The following is an 18,350-nucleotide window of genomic DNA, read 5'->3' as shown; positions in this document are numbered from 1 at the left end:
ACCTCCTCTTGTTCAGCACCCAAAGTCGAAGGAAAGCTCTGCCTGTGGGCCTTTCAATGGAGGAAAGTGCCACATTTGGCACTCTTGTATAATTTTGCCCTCTTCTTTTTTTTTTTAACGGAATTTTCTTACATTCACTGCTGAGGGGGGCACCGAAGTAGCGTCAAACATGCATGATAATGAACGCCATCCAAGCAGGGAAGCACCGAGAGAGGATTTAACGCCGCTCAACTGAGGCCAGCCTCGAATTCGTCCCCCCCCCCCTTTCCCCATTTTCTCCTTCTCGCTCAAATAAGGAAACGTAGCTCCGCGTTAGCGCCGCAGAGAAGCTTCTCGAGGCTTTTCGACGACGCCAATCCAGCAAAGATTGGATCGGGAATTGCGGAACGACGGGAAAACGTAAGTAGCCTATGCTAAGTCAGCCCGTGTGTGTGTGTGCGCGCGCGTATGCTAACACGTTAGCTTTGGAGTGTCACTACTAAGTAGGCCTTTCCGCACCAACTCGGGGACCGTTTGAGTAAATTCCGCGTGCATTCGTAATTGTTTTTTTTTGGTCTCGTACACGCGCGTTGATGGCTGCTCAACGTGTGTGTTGTAACGCCAAGGCCTAGTGGAGTTTGAAAAGCCTTTAGCGACGAGCGTGAAGTTTTCAAAGTTACTGCATCTCTTCCGCCCCCCCAACAATCGTCACCAGTCGCCGTCATAAACAGTCGCGGTCGCTCCGATTAGAAGGTTGTTATTTTTTGTTTTTTTTACATTCGGAGTGGTAAAGACGTAAGCGAACCGAGCTAAGTAGTTAGCAACAAAGCTAATTTTTTTTATTATCGGTGGGGGTGCGGGGGGTCTTTGACCCGAAGGCTACGACAAACAATAGTCACTCAGATTATTTTAATGTCATTGTCAGTGGGGAGCAATTCACCTAGCTTAGCCTCCAGGTTGCAACGATGCATTGATTACATTCGCACAGTGAAACATTTTCGAAGAGAACTTCCTGACATTTTATTTCTGTTCATCAATTAAAACGTTACCTTAACCTTACCTAGCATTGACTTGCAATCTTTGTTGACGTCAACAACGTCACCAAATTCTACCAAACAAGTTTGGCCTAAACGTGTCAGTAAATAAACACAGATGTACAGTTTCCTCACTTGAACATTTTTGTTTTATGAACATTGACATGAAAACATGTGGACTGCTCCTCTCAAAAGCTGAACTTATTTATGTGCGCTGACTAAATAAAAATAACACATCTGGGCTGTTCCTGCTACAGCGTCAGGCTGCGATTCTGATACAGAGCATCCAAAGTTCATATATATCTAAATGTATAAAAATATTAATTTTGAATCAGCGACTGTTCTCCAGTTGGATGCAGGCTGCCAAAGCACAAGCTCCCGGTGATGAGAAACAAAAGGCGTTGACCATCACTTTCTTTTCCACGGAAATCAGCCGATTGCAATCGGTTTCTGATCACCACTGGTGCAGACATATGAAGCGTATTGTTTTCCAAATTGCACACTTTGCGATTTGGCAATTACATCCTACTAAACCGCCAATTATATTTGAATTTGATTCATTGTGCGTTTGACTGCCTGTCCCATAAAATAAACGGCGACTGTAGCTTGGAAAAGATGAAGTTGCATCACTCGTGTGTCAAACTACCACGCTGTAAACGTCTCAAGAAGATGCAGAGAAAGGTCGGGATTGTTGCTGGCAGTGGTGGAAGTTATTAATTGATCAGCTGGCAACAGAAGGTACATTAAATCTTTGCTTGTGCTGTATCCGCTTAACAAACAGATGTACCGTATCGGCAGCAATAACGGTTATCTATACATCCCTAACTTCCAACAATGACAAAAAGAATTCTGTCATTTCTCTGCATCATCTTGAAACGTTCTGGCGTCAACACCAGGAGGAGCCTCGGAGCCTCACCTGCCTGTCAGACCGCCGCGGGAATCTGCCATCACGCTGCTGTTTGTCATCAAATCGGCCAGCATTTGGGAGACACCGAAGTGTATATATATATATATATATTTTTTAATAATTCGAGTAAATGTTTCAATTAGGCAATTGTGATCTACTAACGGACACAACATGAATTGGCAGCTTAAATCGTGAGCTAGCCGCACATCCCAACCTCAAATGCCACGTGTCACGCTAACTCGCAGTCATATATTCTCTTTGTATATTTAGCCACACGTTACATTCTGCATCACACACATCTCAAGCCCCCCTCCCTCTCCCACCCCTTTTATAGGGCGTCTATATTTGGTGAAAGCCATGAAATGTCATCTATACTGTAGCTAGTCTTATCCGCTTGACGTGGCAGTAAACCATCTAACCCCAAACCTGGCTTCAAAGGGGATGACAGCTCGCTTATGACATGAACAAAAGTGTTTCATGCTCATAAAACTGACCAAAAAGATTCTAACGTGAGTAGCGTGGAGCTGAAAGCCTCGCAGATGCCGGTCAGCAAATTTTTTTCTTGTCTCTTAAAAGGGGGAGTGAGGCTTGTTTGTATATTTTGGGGCCTGAAAGTAAAATCAGATACTTTTTTTTTCCCCCGTTCTGAAATTTCATTTATTTCTCCAGATGATGGCAAAAGCAACTGTATCCTCCAAAAAGGCCTCAAAAACATTTGCGTGAGAATCAAGAGCAGACTATGAAACGCCAAATAGTTTTGTGTTCACTTTCTGTCGAAGCACCGGCAGGTCCCCAAACAAATTAGCCGTCAGAATTAGCGGCCGGAAGCTTCAGCGCTTTGGAGCAACACACTCCGCAGCGTTATGTAATCGTTCCCCCAACCTGACCTTCCACTTCCCTCTCGGTCGTCGCTGCTTTTTTGGCAGACGTGTGCGTCTGGGGGTGGCTTTTGGGGGTTTATCCCACGGTCACGGCGCAGGTGACGACCAGTCGTTTTTTGTATTGATTTATTTTATTTTTTGATGGGTTAAGCGGCGGCTTTGCGGACTTCCTGCCGTTAACGTGGAGCGTGAGCGTGATGTGTTTATTTTGACAGCGCTTGTGCGTGTCTCCATTCAGGGCTTCAAAGGCAGGATGATGCAATGGCCCTTCCGTCTTCTCACTTGCCGTGTGCATGTGTGTGCGTGAGACACACGGTAGTTGGTGCGGAGGTTTGTCGCTGAATGAAGCTAAGCCTGGATGTTTGCGCTGCAGGGTGGGTGGTTGCTAGGCGACGGCTGCGTGTTTGTTTTATTTTTAGCCGGAATCACTGCCGGCGCGAGCATACCAGATTTCTGCGCTTGCGTTCTTGCCGACGTCGCCCGGACGCTGAGTGGTGGGCTGGGTCTGGGGGGGGGCATTCGCTTTCCACAATGGTGTCGCGGCCCCCGGTCCCGCCCTGGCAGTGAAACCTAAAGCGGCTTGATGTATTAATAGTGTTTCCTCGCACACACATGCACACATTCCAATGAAAACGATTGTAGTGGCGGCCTTTTTTGGGCACATTCCTGTCGTGTAACGTGGGCGGTAAAACCCCTGCGAGGAAATGGAGACGTCAGATCGATTTGCTGCATTCAAATTTCTGCCGGGCATCCAAAAGTTTGTGAGACTGTTTGGCAGCCAAAATGCCAGCAAGTGCTGCCTCATGTTCGCGTTGATCATTGTCGACTTGTTACAAGTTGCAACAATTGATGACAACTAATCAGTTTGATCTACAAATTGAGCTACAACTATTTAAAAAAATCGTTTAATCATTTGGAGACGATATTTGATTCAAAATTTAGCTCCTTGGAAATTTAGTGAGTAAATATTCTCCCGATTCTGTCGTCCTAAATTTCGAGCTGACTGATTTTCTGTGCGTTTAATCAAAAATAAGAAATTTTAGACATTTGCAAACATCGGCAATTTTTAATAATATAAAAATATAAATCATCAATTAATCCCAAAACTTCTCGACGGCTTCAACAATTATTAAAGTAGCCGCTCTAATTTTCATGAGTGAGTCGTAACGCTCTCGCCAAATGAGCCAGCATGTTGTGAGCGCACGTCTGCTCTCAACGTACGACTCACTTGCGATTCGATGCCTCGTCGACGTCGTCCCAACTTGCCAGGTTGCCCTTTGGCCCACTGCTGATGCTCCGGCGTGACGCTGCCTTTGCTAGCCAACTTGGCTAATAGCATTAGCCGCCCCGCGTGGCGGTGTGTGTACTGGAAGAAGCTTTACAGACAGCGCTGTAATCCTCCACCTACCCTCCTTGTCTTTATTGTCAGGAACTCTGGCTCTCTCTGTGCGTTAAGTCATTAAAAGCGCGCCATCACTTACAAAGCGGTTTAAGTCCTGCCAGACTGCTGACGCGCATCCAAAAAAAAGCAGCAGATGATTTACAGAAGGCTCGTTTCAATGCGTCGTTGTTTTTATACTGGACTGGCGAGCCCCTTTGCACACCGCTGCTGCCGCCGCCTTCATACCGGCAAATTGGCGGAACGGCATTTATCTGCCTGTGCTTTTCAGACAGACAGCGACAGGTGATTTGGACACAACGAGGTTCTGTTTCTGAATTTCACGCTCGACTTTCGCGGGCCGCGTAAAATGATGAAATTAATGTGGAGGCTGGGATCAAATCAGCTTTCCTTGAGTCATAACAGCCCACTGGGAGGAAACCCGAACATGTCGAAAATATGTTTGGTCAGTCGCCAATGTAACTTTTTGTCTTCAGCTGTAGGCAGCGATGGGTGCGTTCCTGGACAAGCCGAAGACGGAGAAGCACAGCGCCCACGGCGACGGCAACGGCCTTCGCTACGGCCTGAGCTCCATGCAGGGCTGGCGGGTGGAGATGGAGGACGCCCACACGGCCGTGGTCGGCCTCCCCCACGGACTCACCGACTGGTCCTTCTTCGCCGTCTACGACGGCCACGCCGGCTCCCGCGTGGCCAACTACTGCTCCGGCCACCTGCTGGAGCACATCTTGTCCGGCGGCGCCGAGTTCAGCTCGGGTCCCGGCTCGGTGGAGGGCGTGAAGGACGGCATCCGCGCCGGCTTCCTGAAAATCGACGAGTACATGCGCAGCTTCTCCGACCTGCGGCAGGGCCTGGACCGCAGCGGCTCCACGGCGGTGTGCGTGCTGCTCAGCCCGAGCCACCTCTACTTCATTAACTGTGGCGACTCGCGGGCCGTGCTGAGCCGAGACAACAAGGTGGGCTTCTCCACGCAGGACCACAAGCCGTGCAACCCCCGCGAGAAGGAGCGCATCCAGAAGGCGGGCGGCTCGGTCATGATCCAGAGGGTGAACGGCTCTCTGGCCGTTTCCCGGGCCCTGGGGGACTATGACTACAAATGCGTGGACGGCAAGGGTCCCACGGAGCAGCTGGTGAGCCCCGAGCCCGAGGTGTGCGTGCTGGAGCGGGCGGCCGAGGGGGACGAGTTTGTGGTGCTGGCGTGCGACGGCATCTGGGACGTCATGTCCAACGAGGAGCTCTGCGAGTTTGTGCGTTCGCGACTTGTGGTGTGCGAGGACCTGGAGAAGGTGTGCAACTCGGTGGTGGACACCTGCCTGCATAAAGTAAGCGCCGACCTTTTTTGAGCCAAAGCACACGCACGCACACACACACACGGTGTCCAATTGTTGATGAAAGAAACTTGCAGTTAAATCTGACAAAAGTAGACATTTAATGCATTTGGACATTTAGCATCGCAGGTGCCTTCAAACTTGCAATCAGGGGTTCGCCGTGGTGACATGGTGTGTGGCACACTAAACGTGGCTCAGAGAAAGCGAAGGAGACGTTTCAGGTCATTATGAAGGAAACAATGACGAGCACGTTAAACATAAAGCAACTTGATGTTCCCGCGACTACTCTTGCTCATGTTATTCAGAAATGCCAGATAAAAAGAACTGGCGCCGACCTTCCTGGATGTGGCTGCAGGCGGAAAAATGAAGAACAACCGAATTTTTGTTAAAATAATTCACAACACGCCACCAAACAAACAAAAAATGTATATTGCGTGCAACCTCGCCGAGGATTTGTAATTCGCAGTTGTGGTGTGGTTGCCTTTTGACATCTGGCTTTTGGAAACGTGTGTCACGCTGCAGGGGAGCCGAGACAACATGAGCGTGGTCCTGGTGTGTTTACCCGGCGCTCCCAAAATCTCAGAGGAGGCCGTAAAGAAAGAGGAGGAGTTGGACAAGTATTTGGAGGCTCGCGTCGAGGGTCAGCTCGCCACCGCGCGTTCATTTACACGCCTCTCGTCGGCTCAACAAGACTGAGCCGATTCCTTTTCTTCTCTTGGCGCATTACAGAGCTCCTCGCCAACGGCGGCGAGGCCGGAACGCCCGACCTGGTGTCCGTGCTGAGGAGCATCGCCACAGAGAACATCCCCAACCTTCCGCCAGGTGGAGGCCTGGCCAGCAAGTAGGTAGCACACGAGGGACGGAAGATTTTATTTTATTTTATTATTTTTTTCTAGCAATTCAGTCAAATTTATTCGGCAGGATAAACGTTAATGCTAAAGGAAAAGCCGTGATTGGTTTCAAGGAAAATAAAACGTAAGGCAAAACCAATTCTAGGAAAAACAAAACACAGATTTCAAGGTTACGCCACTGAATTGCATCCCAAAATGGCAAAATTGTGTCAAATGCGTCAAATTGTGTTGCTCTTAAGCGCCAGCTGACTTTCAGGAAATCAATTTGTGTACATTGTTGCTAAGTGCGTCGCTGTTTGTTTTTTCTTTCCAGACGAAGCGTGATCGAGGCAGTCTACAACAAGCTCAACCCTCACAAAGAAGAAGAAGGGGTGAGTCTGTAGTTCTTTCTTCTTTATTTACCCCCCCGTCACACACCCCCACCTCCAAAACCTCTCACCTCTTCGTGCACACATGACGTGTGTGTTTGTTGTACGATGTACCATGTGGGACAACATCGAGTATGTTTCAGAATACATTCAATTTATCAAGTGTGTGTGCGTGTGTGTCTCTTGGTGAGTTCCTTAGTGTGTTTTCCTGTGCGTCAGTGAGAATGTATGTCCGTTAGAGTGTTTAATAATGCGTGTGTTTGTGTGTCCGATTGAGTTTCTTGTTTGTTGTGTATCTCTCAGTGATGGTGTGTCTTAGTTTCTTAGCGTGTGTGTTTTGGCATATGTGTGTGTGTGTATGTCTTTTAGCAAGTAGACGCCACGTTAGCGTCCCTGCGCATTCATTGCAAATATGCCGAAGGGTTGACGTTGGCCGACTCAAGAGGCAGCGTGGGCATGACGCCGTCTTTTGTCAAGATAGTTGGTGCGCGTGCGTGTGGCGCTGGCGCGTGCCTCCCATCAGCTGAGTCTGACCCCCTGGCGTGTTACCTCAGGCTTGTGCGGGGGGAGAGGAGGAGAGTGAGGAGGGAGAAGGCGGCGGCGGCCCGGCGGCTCACCTGCTGGAGGCGCTGCGGCAGTTCCGCCTGCACCACCGGGGGCAGTACCGCGCCGTCCTGGAGGACTCCCTGGCCGCCTACCAGCTGCGTCCCGACGGAGCGGGCCAGCGCCGGAGGAACGACGGCGGAGGCGAACACGACCACGACGGCCGGGAGCAAACCGCCTCCCCTCCCTCTCCCCCCTCGCCCCCGCCCTCACCCGCCGCCGCCGAGTCCGACGCCTGCCAGGACGCGCTCGCTCCCGAGTCCGATCCCGCCTTTTGACTCCTGTCTTGACTGACCTCCTCCTCCTCCTTTCTTCCTTTCCTCAGTTGCTACTCTCAATCAGTACCTTCCTAACGCGTCCGTCTGCTCAAGTTCTGCCTCTTCAGTTGACACCAGGCGCCATCATCAACTTCATGGTCTGTGCTTTCACCCCCACCCCCTCACTTTTTTTTTTTTTTTGGGCCACCCGGATGTACCCTAGTAAGGTCGATAGCGAGAGTGGCTGCATAAGCACCTGGAGCTTTGGCTTTAATAGGACTCGCTGGTCTGTCTGTACCCCCAGTCACCCCCCTTCACCCCTTCGTCCCTCCCCCTTCCCTCCCGAGGCCCTATCCCAACCTCTCCCACACCAAATTCTCAGTGGACGGAGCAAAGAGAGCACACTCAGAACGGCTTAGTAGAACGCACTCCAACTTTTCTTTTCACACTCTGAACACACACTCATCTGCGCGCGTGTGTCAGTATGCGAGGATAAACTGCAAGTGTGTATGTGTGTGTGAGTGAGAGACTAGCAGGTGACCAATGATTGCTGCTGACATTCTTTTTTTGTTTTAACATTTTATTTTTTTTTTTTTAAACTGCAAATTGTCTTGAATGTGTGTGTGGTCGCGTGTGGGGGTGTCCCACTGCTCCCCCACCCTGGTCATGTAAAAATGAGCGCCACCTTGAGGCTTCCGTGTTAACTAACTCCATTTGTGGGACGTTCAACACAGCATTAACTATCGTGAGGTTCACACTGATTCAGGACATGCATGTTTCCAAGGCACTTTGTGTGCGTGTGTGCGTGCGTGAGTCAGTGCAGTTACATGGGGCCAAATCAGTCTCGCAAAGTAAATAAAAATGATTTCAGGTACATGGCTATGTCTTGTCTGTCTGTCTGTGTGTGTGTCCACTGCAAACTGGTCCTCAGCCATCTTCATCATCGTCATCCCAATTTATTGATCCACATTGTTAGCAGATGACAAATATCACACAAGCTTTGGCTTGGTGCCATTTTACCGCATTTTTAGGGGGCCAGGAGGGGCCCGGAAGGTTCCTGGACCTCTCTAAATTCTTTCCTTCGGTTGTGGGTGCTTCATTTTGTGATCTGTAGGATGCCATGTTTGATATTTTTCAGTACGGATAAGGATAGAAACAAATAAGAGGTGCAAGAAATTAAATATCCAATGGTTGACTGTCCTCCCAAGCTCGCTCCTTCCATGCCCGTTTTTAAGTTGTGCGGGCGTCCTGGTGGCGCTCGGCAAGGTGAGTCCTCGTCAGGTTGTTGGTCTCGTCGTCGGACGCGGCGCAAAAAAAGCGCCCCAGGCTATTTCGTGCGACACTGCGATTATTCAAAGCGACCCTCAAGACTAACTCGCTTTCTCCATCCCTTTGACCCGCCCAGTGTGCCAGCGAGCTAGAAGACCCCTGGTAGCCGTGGCAACCGACCGCGTCCCCTCCACCCGCTGCTGGATTGCATCCGCCCCCGCGGACGAGGAGGAGGAGGAGCAGCAGCCGCAGCCGCAGGAGGAAGAGTCTCACCATAGCGCCGTGTTCTTTCTCCACTTCAACGGGACTTTTGGTGTGTGTTGGTTGTGTGCGTGCATGCGTGCGTGCGTGTCTGCCGGCGGGACGACAACATGACACGCATACACACGCGCAGACCGCTTCAATCTGGGGGGGTTGTCAAGATTTTATGAACTGAAGCATTGTGAAGGTAAAGATTTTTTACCATTAAGATTTTTTTTTTGGGGGGGGGGGGGTGGAGTGTTCTTTCTTGAATGTCGACGCCTGACTCCACAATGACATGAGGACCGCGTGTGTGTGTTTGTGTCAAGGGTGGCTGAGAGAAGATGGTGGATAAAGACTACAGTGAATCCCCGGTTATCGCGGTTAATGGGGACCGAGACCACCCGCGAAAACTGAAAATCCGCGAAGTAGCGTCGCACCTTAAAAAAAAACAAAACAAAAAAAAACACCGTATATATATACTTCACACCTACATATATATATATATATATATATATATATATATATATATATATATATAGGTGCGAAGTGGCGGCACACCTTCAAAAATGCTTAAAAAAAAAAAAAAAAATATATATATATATATATATATATATGGGTAGAGAGAGAGAGAGTGAAATTCATGTTATAACAAAAAAAAAAAACCAAATTATTATTAAAACTTGTGTTTTTATTCCCCAGCCATTATTTTTGTATTTATTCAATTACTTCTTTTTGTATTTATTTAATTACTTCGACTTTTACCTGCTGGTACGCCGTCCGGTGTGCCCTGTGAATGTTATGATCAGGGAACAGGACTCTCCAAACGCAGACACGGGAAAAAAGGTGGTGATACAAAGATAGTGTAGCGACTTTGTAAATGGTTCAAGGGTTCTGTGTTTTCCTCTTTTCTGTGGAGGCTGTGAAGGCAGCAGGGGAGTGAACGTTATGTTGTTGTCGTTGTGTTGCTCTCTCTCTCTGATCGGCGTGGTTGCGGCCAACAGCAGCCGTTTTTGGCTTAATAATAAAAGCGTTCGCTGATGGACAAATTGGCCTGATTTATTATACAACGTTACAATATTTATTATAATCACAATATAGTCAGTGTAATCAGCGCGTCTCGCAGCAGCTGATGGCATGGCGCGAGACTATCGCTGGAGGAACGCCCACACAGCTGAAAAAACAAAAACACACGCGGCATGACAGGCACGGATCATGACAGTGAAATGAAAGGTGGCATTCTTCATTTATTTACTTATTTATTCATTCATAACTGACAGCCTCGCGCTCCGCCCGTGCCCGGGGAAGGTGCTCCTCTTCGGCTGACTGTGACGCGAGCATGCCCTCCTCCTCGGCAGCTCCCATTCGGTTAAACTTAGGGGCCGTTTGGCACCGCCCGTGCCCGGGGAAGGTGCTCATCTACGGTTTAACTGCCACGCACGCCGGCCGGAGCTCTGATACGGTCCGAACCGCGCGAAACGTCGCCACCAATCGTGTCCGGGGGAACCTGCTCTTCTTCGTCCACTCTCCTCTTCGGCGCACGCCGGCCGTCTAACCGCTTCAGCACCCCCTTGTGCCGCTCGGCGAAACTACAATGCCCCCGAATATTTTTTAGACCCGCGAAAGGTGAACCGCGAAGTAGCGGGGTTTCACTGTACTCAATTCTTCTACTGGACTACTTTTTTTTTTTTTTTTTGGTTGGGTGGGGTGTCACCCCCCCACCACCTCTTCCACGCCAACACACACACACACACGCGCGCGCGTTAAGTCCACCCGTGCACGTACTGTACGTGTTGTGCCACCAACGCAGGCCACACTGCATGAGGACTCCACATGTTCAAGGACCTGTCATTAATAGGTGGACTCTGACTCCGCCCCCCCCTTCCAGCAGCTTCTGGACTCTTATTGGCCAATCTCCTGTCTTTGTGTGTCGTCATGGTGGTGATAATCAGGCAAGAAGAAGCTGGGATGTATCTTGCGATTGTGGGTAAGACTAAAAAGGGGTGTTTAAGAGTGTAGTATCACTGGTTGGACTTTCTGGTTGTCGGTGAGGGTGGGGGTGACCCTTTGAACCCCCCCCCCTTTTACTAGCACACTTGGAAGCGCACATGGCGGCATGTTTTTCCTCAGATTTTTATTTTTTTGTATTTTTTTTTCTTCCAATGTTGTCCATGAGGTTCCTTAGCTGCTCGCTTCGTAGAGTGAGTGAAGTGGTCGTTTAAAAAAAAAAAAAATAATAATAATCCAGTACGTTTCTGGTTCTCATGTTTGTATTGGTGTTGTTTGTTTGCACTCAACATTTGATTACAGAAAAAGCGTCTATATATGAAATAAAACCAGAGGGGTGAAGAAACCCCGCCATGGACAAGTGCTGGATGTCCTTTTCTGCCGCCGAAGGAAGTGCAGTGGGTGTTTTTCAAAATAAAAGGTGACGAGAGGTCAGTGTTTTTGAGTATCAACTTGTCCAATGATGCTTCGATCGTACTTTTGTTCTTTTTACATTTTGTGGAGCCTTAGTCACAGCAAATCCTTTCCAATTTGGCGAAAATCTGGATTAAACGTAGCATATATGTTTTTTTTTTTTCTTTTCCTCATTTGACCCCGCTAAGAAAAAAAAAAAATCAGGTGCTCACGGCATATGCTGGTTTTGCTCAAATGATTTGAGCTTTGCACTCAAATAACGTACGACCACAAAATATCAGCCCCATCTAATCTGTGACACTGTCATTTAATCATAATCACATTGTGTCTTTAAGGTCTTCTCAATCCACGGTGGGATTATGGGATTTGTGTTAAAATGTGAATGAGCAATCTAAATATATTGTATGAAGAATATAGTCCAGGCGGGAGGGTTTACGTTCAATTTGGATGATTGTTTGCCGCACAGACACGTGGCCACAATCCACTTAAAAGCCGGTGTTAAAATGATGGTGACCCGTTATCAAGTAGCATATGTGCGCCCTAGCCGGACCCGTGTTTAATCTCCGCTCCTCTCGTTTGTTTGTGTTGAGAAAAAGCAAAATAAAGGTCTGCTATGCTAACAAATTAGCCGGCAGACAAATCCATTCGCTGCCACCCATGTCACTCACCAGGCCTGGCTCTGATTTTTAAAGCCACACACACGCACACAGTCGCAGATACTACACTAAGTAGAATGAGACGTGCCCCAAAGTGAACAAAGAGAATTCCTACACCTCACATGCACATTATGTTTAATGGCACAAAATCAGTTTTTATCGGATTACGTAATGGGATAAATAACGGAATACTGAAAATAGTTTGGTGTTGCTGCCCTCCCTGCTTTGTCAAAGTATTACTTTTAAAATAACTATTTGACACGTTTCTTGACCTCTATTAATTTTTTGTACCGTTACATTTTACACATGTGCTTGAATCATGAGATATTTTAATAGCCACTTCCAAAAATTTTATTTCACGGTGACTCCCATTGACCCGCCCCCCTCCCCGCCCAATAAAAATAACCCTTAAATATTTTCAATGATGTCCCCCCCCCGCCTCAAATGCCTCGTTTTGGTTGAGGCCATTTGCAGTCTTTATCTCCTTGCTCTTTTTTTTATTAGTTTTTTAATCTTCTGAAAATTATGCAAAATTAGAAGTCCAATTTCTATGCATGGTTTTTAAATGCAGTGTGTGTGTGTGTTTGAGTGTGTGAGTGTCTCCCCCTCCCTCGAGCGAACGTGCACGCTCATCTCTGCGCGAAGCATATGATTTTGAGTGGAGTAATTTAGAAGATGAGCGGCCGGCCATTGTTATCGGGATAATCTGGCTCTTGCTGCTCAGATAGGTTAACATGCGGCGGATTAGAGGGGGGATTACCCTCCCGACCACACCAGACAAGGCCACCTCCCCTCCTCGCCCCCCCCCCCCCCCCGCCATCGACTCACAATGTGACCCCACCTTTCGCTTGCTTTTTAATTTAGCTTTCACCCTCTCCTTTCATCGTTTTTGTGTGTGCGCTTAAAAGCCCCCAAAGAAGACTTAGTGTATGTTTGAATCGAACATTAATATCATATTTTGAGCTCCTCCCCTGGCTAAAAAGCGATTGCCAAAATATTAGAAAGGCCTCATTTTGTTGATCTGTGAACTTAATCTGTGATCGTAGCAAACAAAAGTGTGATACAGGGCCGGTTTTCAAAATGGTGTACGTCGTGCTGCAACTGCGTTTAATAAAATATCAGAGACAGGCTTATGTGTTGTGTCACTGTGGCAGCGTTGTAACACTTTTAGCAACGGAGAGTTGGAACACAAACATAACAGAACTCGCGGGCACGTTTTTTTTTTCGACTACGACTGCTCGTAGAGTAGTGGTGAAACTCGTCTTCTCTTGTTTGCATCACTGTATTCTACTGTCCCCTGGTGGCCATGTTGAACACACCTAGAGGTGCCCCAATGAATTATTCGTGAAACACATAAAAACAAAAAATAAATAATAAAATAGATTTTTATTCCAAGCCATTTTAAGCGTTTTTTTTCCCTAAACGAATGAGCGTTGTGTCGCTAATCACGCTAATTGCTACGTCGCGCGTGTCCATCGCCAGACATTGTTTGCGCTCCAGCTGTTTGTGTTTTTATGGCTTGCGCGGTCACGTTCGCCGTTGCTATTGTTTCACGCGACCGCACAGTGACCGCACGGGCCGCAACATCTGCCGCAATCCCGGCCGGGATTTATTAGTCAAATTATGGGATTATCTTGTTTGTCCGTTTAGCGGGAAGGTGTTTTGTGTTTTCATGTTGGTGGTGACCTGCATCTGTCTCCGTGTTGTTTGTGCACATCTGTGGCACGCGGGAAAATTCCTTTTTAATTGAATCAGGAAGTCTAGATTTTTTTTTTCTTGCTGTCGTTATGCTATGCTAGAAAATCACCTGCCTTCTTTATAGGTCAAAACAATGTAAATGGGCTTTCAATCTTGTAGGAAAGGTGCCCCCCCCCCCCACACACACACACACACTTTCTGTCTTACCCCCCACCCCCTCCCTCACCATTGTGCCACAAACTCTGCTGGCGTGTGTACTCCCAACAAAAGTCCCCCAAAGTGCCAGGAAGTGATTAGCGGCTTAACGAAGACGAGGAGCGGGGGTCTCTGTGTGACCCCCCCCCACACACACGCACACACACACCCGTCAACCCCCTCCATTCCGTCAGGTAAAGTTAAAGTTTGGTTGGGTCGTTGGGTGAGGGGAGGGCTTAAGAGGTCAGTATTAAGTTGTCAGAGGTCAGATGAGGGGTTAATTGGGTGTTGGGGTCTTTGTTTACAGCGCAAGGGGGGGGGGTAAGCACTCCAAAAGTGTCAACCATCTTTACACTAATTGTCCCGCCTCTGAAAGGAGACGTCGCGTAAGTGACTTGATTGTCGCCATAATATGGATGCTGCTTCTTTGTTGTGCAGAAGTGGGCAAACTTTGTTACTTTTTAAATATGTATATATATATATATTTTTTTTTTTCATAATATTTTGGTTTGCTTGTTCTCGCGATGTGACAAAGCCACGGTACAAAATATACAAGAAATGCCGTCCCCCCGCCGCCGTCATCCGGCAGAGTTGACCACAAAGGAGCAGCTGATGTGTGAGCAATCCTCCAAAGTATGTGAAGGCGCTTGATTTTTGCCCCGCCCCCAAAACACATTTTGACTTTTCTAATTGATGTTAGCGGCCCTTCCGGACCCCCCGCTTGACCAAAAGTGGCACGCTCCCAAGCATATGGCGCTGCCGGCCCACCAACGTGTTCATGTTGATTGAATAACGCGCAGCTATTAGACTAATGTTAGCCTCTCTTTAATCCGAGAACGCGGCTTAGCTCGCAGTTTTAACAATATTAGAGAACAGACAAAAGTGATTAGAGTGGCGCGAGATACACGCGCCGTCCGTGAAGCGGCCCGGCTAGCTGGATCGTTATGTGGTCACAGTCGATTTTTTTTTTTTTTTTCATCGATCATCCGTGCGTTTCGTAAAGTTGTTGTGAGAAGAAAGTCAAAAGTAAGGTTGAAATGAGAACAAAAGTCAGACTTTTTAATCGAACGCTATGAAGATTTGGTGATGTTTCGAATGCATTCACGAATACAACACAAATGACAACTTTTTTATGAAGTTTCGACTTTGTCATAATATGACTTCCGTGAAACAACTTATTTTTATAACTTTTCGTCACTATATTCATGAACTGACAAGGTTGCGACTTCATTTTTACAGAAGATTGCAATTTATTTTAAATGATTACCTTTTCACATCAAACTTCAACTTTACAACCTTACAACTTTTTGAAACTTTCCAAATTATTTTGTAAATTCACATTTTTTGTAAAGATTTTTTTTGGGGTGAAATTTTGACTATACAAATAAAACTTCCCTTCTTAGAACATTGTGACTGCATTCTCATCAAACGGGGTTTTCTACTCTAAATCAAACTTTGAAATTTACGTCTGTCGAAACATTGCTTAATTTAATTCATCATATTTAGAATTTATTCACCAGTCGTCACATTCTACAACTCGATTATAAATTGTCAGCTCAGGTCGTGTCACTCAAATGTTGTTGCACTACAAACATCTGGCTGTGCACATTCGACGGATGGTCGTCGCCCTGACGACCATCCGTCGTCTGTCCAATCAGAAGTGCGAGCGGCGGTCCCGCCCTCCCGCCAAGGTGCACCCAAAAAGCGCATCCCTGAGCGACTTGCCTCCACATCGTCCGGACGCCTCCGTCCCCTCCACATGGTGTTCAGGTCGCCTCTCGACTTCTTCTCCGCCTCCCGCCTGCTCCTCCCCCACCCGGCGGATGTCCCCCCCGGCGACCCCTCGGTCTCGGGCGCCCCTCTGCCGGGCCTGTGCTTCTCGGCGTCGCAGATCGCCAGCGTGTGCGAGACGCTGGAGGAGACGGGCGACGTGGAGCGCCTGGCGCGCTTCCTCTGGTCCCTCCCGGTGACCTCGGACGGCCGCGACTCCATCTCCGAGCACGAGTCGGTGCGGCGCGCGCGCGCGGTGGTGGCCTACCACAGCGGCAGCTTCCGCGAGCTGTACCGCATCGTGGAGACGCACCGCTTCACGCGCGCCTCCCACGGCAAGCTGCAGGCCATGTGGTTGGAGGCGCACTACCGCGAGGCGGAGAAGCTGCGCGGCCGCCCGCTGGGCCCGGTGGACAAGTACCGCGTCCGCAAGAAGTTCCCGCTGCCGCGCACCATCTGGGACGGCGAGCAGAAGACGCACTGCTTCAAGGAGCGCACGCGCGGACTGCTGCGCGAGTGGTACCTGCAGGATCCCTATCCGAACCCTGGCAAGAAGCGAGAGCTGGCGCACGCCACCGGCCTCACGCCGACCCAGGTGGGGAACTGGTTCAAGAACCGCAGGCAGCGAGACCGAGCCGCGGCTGCCAAAAACAGGTGAGACGCTCCGACCGTTTGGATTTCTCGCGATTAAAACTTTGAACCTTTTCTATTTGCCAGCAATTCTGAGCCCTAACGAGCTTTTTTGTGTGATTCCTTCACCCTTCCGAGTGGCTTTACTAGCCAACTGTGGCGACTGTGGCCGCGCGTAAAAGGAGCATTCATGCGTAAAAGTGCGCAGCCATTCAAACTTGTTGGTTTTGGGTAATTTCGCTCAGGCAGAACTAACTATGTCTGTCTAGGACTACAAATGGATTCAAGAGGGGGCGGGGGTGGAGATGAACAATTATTAGTTTCAATATTTTTCTACACCTTTCTTTCAAATGAGTTGTGAAAAGAATAGAACTTGTCTTGATGGTGTTTAATTATGGTGCAATTTAGCGTGTTTTTTTCTCTCCACAACATTGAATCTTGAATGAAAATAAAAATATACATTTTATAAATTGTGTTTAAATGATTGTATAATGGAAGTAAGAACTCAACCACTCCTTTTAACTTTTATTGTATTTCCAATGCCTCAAAAGTAACGTTTGAAATTTATTTCAATTTGAATAAAAAATTGTGTCCGTTTTTTTTAAAGTTACCTTAAAAAAATCGTACGACTAGTAACTTGTGGCATTTTCTCCATTTAACAGTCTATCCATTTTTTTCATTGTCACCAAATGTACTTTATTATTATTTTATTCCAGGTTGCAGCATCACCGGTTGTGTTCCGAGCGCGTCGGCCTCCCCCTTCGCGGCGGGGCGTGCAGTCCACACGTGAACGCGGACCGAGCCGACGGCCAAACACTCCTCTCGGTAACGGACAGTGACTCGGACCTGGATGTGTGAGCCATTATTGTTATTCTGAAAATGAATGGCCTGGATTGAGAAGACCCCGCGGGAGTTAAGTGATCCGAAGCAAAAAGACCCTCGCACATTGAGCTATGCAAGCTTGTTGCAACATTGACATGTTCCCATGAATGTCAAAATCCGTATTTCATTTTTTTTTTTTAATATTCATCCCTAGTGTTCACTGCTGTAGACAATCACGAAGTTTCCTCTCTCATCTTTAGCCCTGGTTTAATTTAATGCTGACCAATGTTTTTATGTTCCTAAAATGAAATATTTTGCTATTTTATATAAATAAAACTATTTAATCTATATGCCTGCTTTTGATTGAGTGATTGTGTCTTGTTGGAAGAACTAACATTGTACATTTTGATTTTAAATGGAATGTTTTTTTCTCCCCAAGGAGACTGCATTTTTTCACAATATAAAGTATACAGGCAGACACCTGCAGAAAAACGAGTACAAACAACGCAGAAACATAATTCCACAAACACACAAGTACGTCGACACAATTACTTTTGCAGACTCACAAACAGTATGGACACACTGAAACCCGGACGATATAAGTAATTATGATTGATGTATTGCTTGTATTTCTTCGAACTATTACAAAAAAAACATGTTCGTTAACAGGTCAACCACTGAAAAGAAATGGGCGCCATTTTATGGTTCAATCCGGTAAAACCTGCTTCCCAAAAGCATTTTTTGGGCCTTCAATATTCATCTCGACACTCGAGATGATTTCACAGTTTTATTTTTAAATTTCTGTCCATGTTCTCCGGCAAAGATGTGATTTAGAATGTGCCAATCTGCTGCGAGCCTTCGAATAGCTACATAGCTGCCAGGATGGCCGAGTGGTCTAAGGCGCCGCGTTCCGGACCCAGTCTCCCCAGGAGGCCTGGGTTCGAATCTCGTGGCTGCCAGGATGGCCGAGTGGTCCAAGGCGCCGCGTTCAGGACCCAGTCTCCCCAGGAGGCCTGGTTTTGAATCTCGAATTTCCCCATTGTGG

General features: G+C 47.7%; 2 protein-coding genes across 3 annotated transcripts; both read left to right on the top strand.

Moving 5' to 3' along the window:
• ppm1bb (protein phosphatase, Mg2+/Mn2+ dependent, 1Bb) lies at nucleotides 1-11,568 on the top strand. Of its 2 annotated transcripts, XR_015840031.1 has the most exons (7): nucleotides 1-399; nucleotides 4,677-5,519; nucleotides 6,048-6,165; nucleotides 6,255-6,366; nucleotides 6,690-6,747; nucleotides 7,299-10,421; nucleotides 10,525-11,568. XR_015840031.1 is itself a non-coding variant. In XM_088284313.1 (6 exons), exons 2-6 carry the CDS (start codon nucleotides 4,689-4,691, stop codon nucleotides 7,623-7,625), a joined length of 1,446 nt encoding a protein of 481 aa, XP_088140439.1. In that variant the 5' UTR covers nucleotides 1-399; nucleotides 4,677-4,688; the 3' UTR covers nucleotides 7,626-11,568. The 2 variants fall into 2 exon arrangements, 1 of the variants encoding a protein (XP_088140439.1); XM_088284313.1 differs by having other exon boundaries at nucleotides 7,299-11,568.
• A 4,049-nt stretch (nucleotides 11,569-15,617) lies between these two features.
• Nucleotides 15,618-17,593, top strand: six3b (SIX homeobox 3b). Its single transcript, XM_088284321.1, has 2 exons — nucleotides 15,618-16,507; nucleotides 17,200-17,593. Exons 1-2 carry the CDS (start codon nucleotides 15,843-15,845, stop codon nucleotides 17,339-17,341), a joined length of 807 nt encoding a protein of 268 aa, XP_088140447.1. The 5' UTR covers nucleotides 15,618-15,842; the 3' UTR covers nucleotides 17,342-17,593.
• The last annotated feature ends 757 nt before the right edge of the window (nucleotides 17,594-18,350 follow it).

The sequence above is a fragment of the Idiotropiscis lumnitzeri genome, chromosome 20, assembly GCF_059441095.1.
Source record: "Idiotropiscis lumnitzeri isolate Australia: NSW breed Sydney's pygmy pipehorse chromosome 20, RoL_Ilum_1.0, whole genome shotgun sequence".
Classification (NCBI taxonomy): domain Eukaryota; kingdom Metazoa; phylum Chordata; class Actinopteri; order Syngnathiformes; family Syngnathidae; genus Idiotropiscis; species Idiotropiscis lumnitzeri.
The sequence above is the reverse complement of the archived record's forward strand: the minus strand, read 5'-3'. Positions and strand labels throughout refer to the sequence as shown.

What these genes read in the sequence shown, in the direction of transcription:
- ppm1bb (XM_088284313.1), top strand. Translation starts at nt 4,689, where the DNA reads ATGGGTGCGTTCCTGGACAAGCCGAAGACGGAGAAGCACAGCGCCCAC. An exon ending in TGGACACCTGCCTGCATAAA is followed by an intron (nt 5,520 to 6,047) that starts GTAAGCGCCGAC and finishes GTCACGCTGCAG; the next exon opens with GGGAGCCGAGACAACATGAG. An exon ending in GGTGGAGGCCTGGCCAGCAA is followed by an intron (nt 6,367 to 6,689) that starts GTAGGTAGCACA and finishes TTTTCTTTCCAG; the next exon opens with ACGAAGCGTGATCGAGGCAG.
- six3b (XM_088284321.1), top strand. Translation starts at nt 15,843, where the DNA reads ATGGTGTTCAGGTCGCCTCTCGACTTCTTCTCCGCCTCCCGCCTGCTC. An exon ending in GCCGCGGCTGCCAAAAACAG is followed by an intron (nt 16,508 to 17,199) that starts GTGAGACGCTCC and finishes ATTTTATTCCAG; the next exon opens with GTTGCAGCATCACCGGTTGT.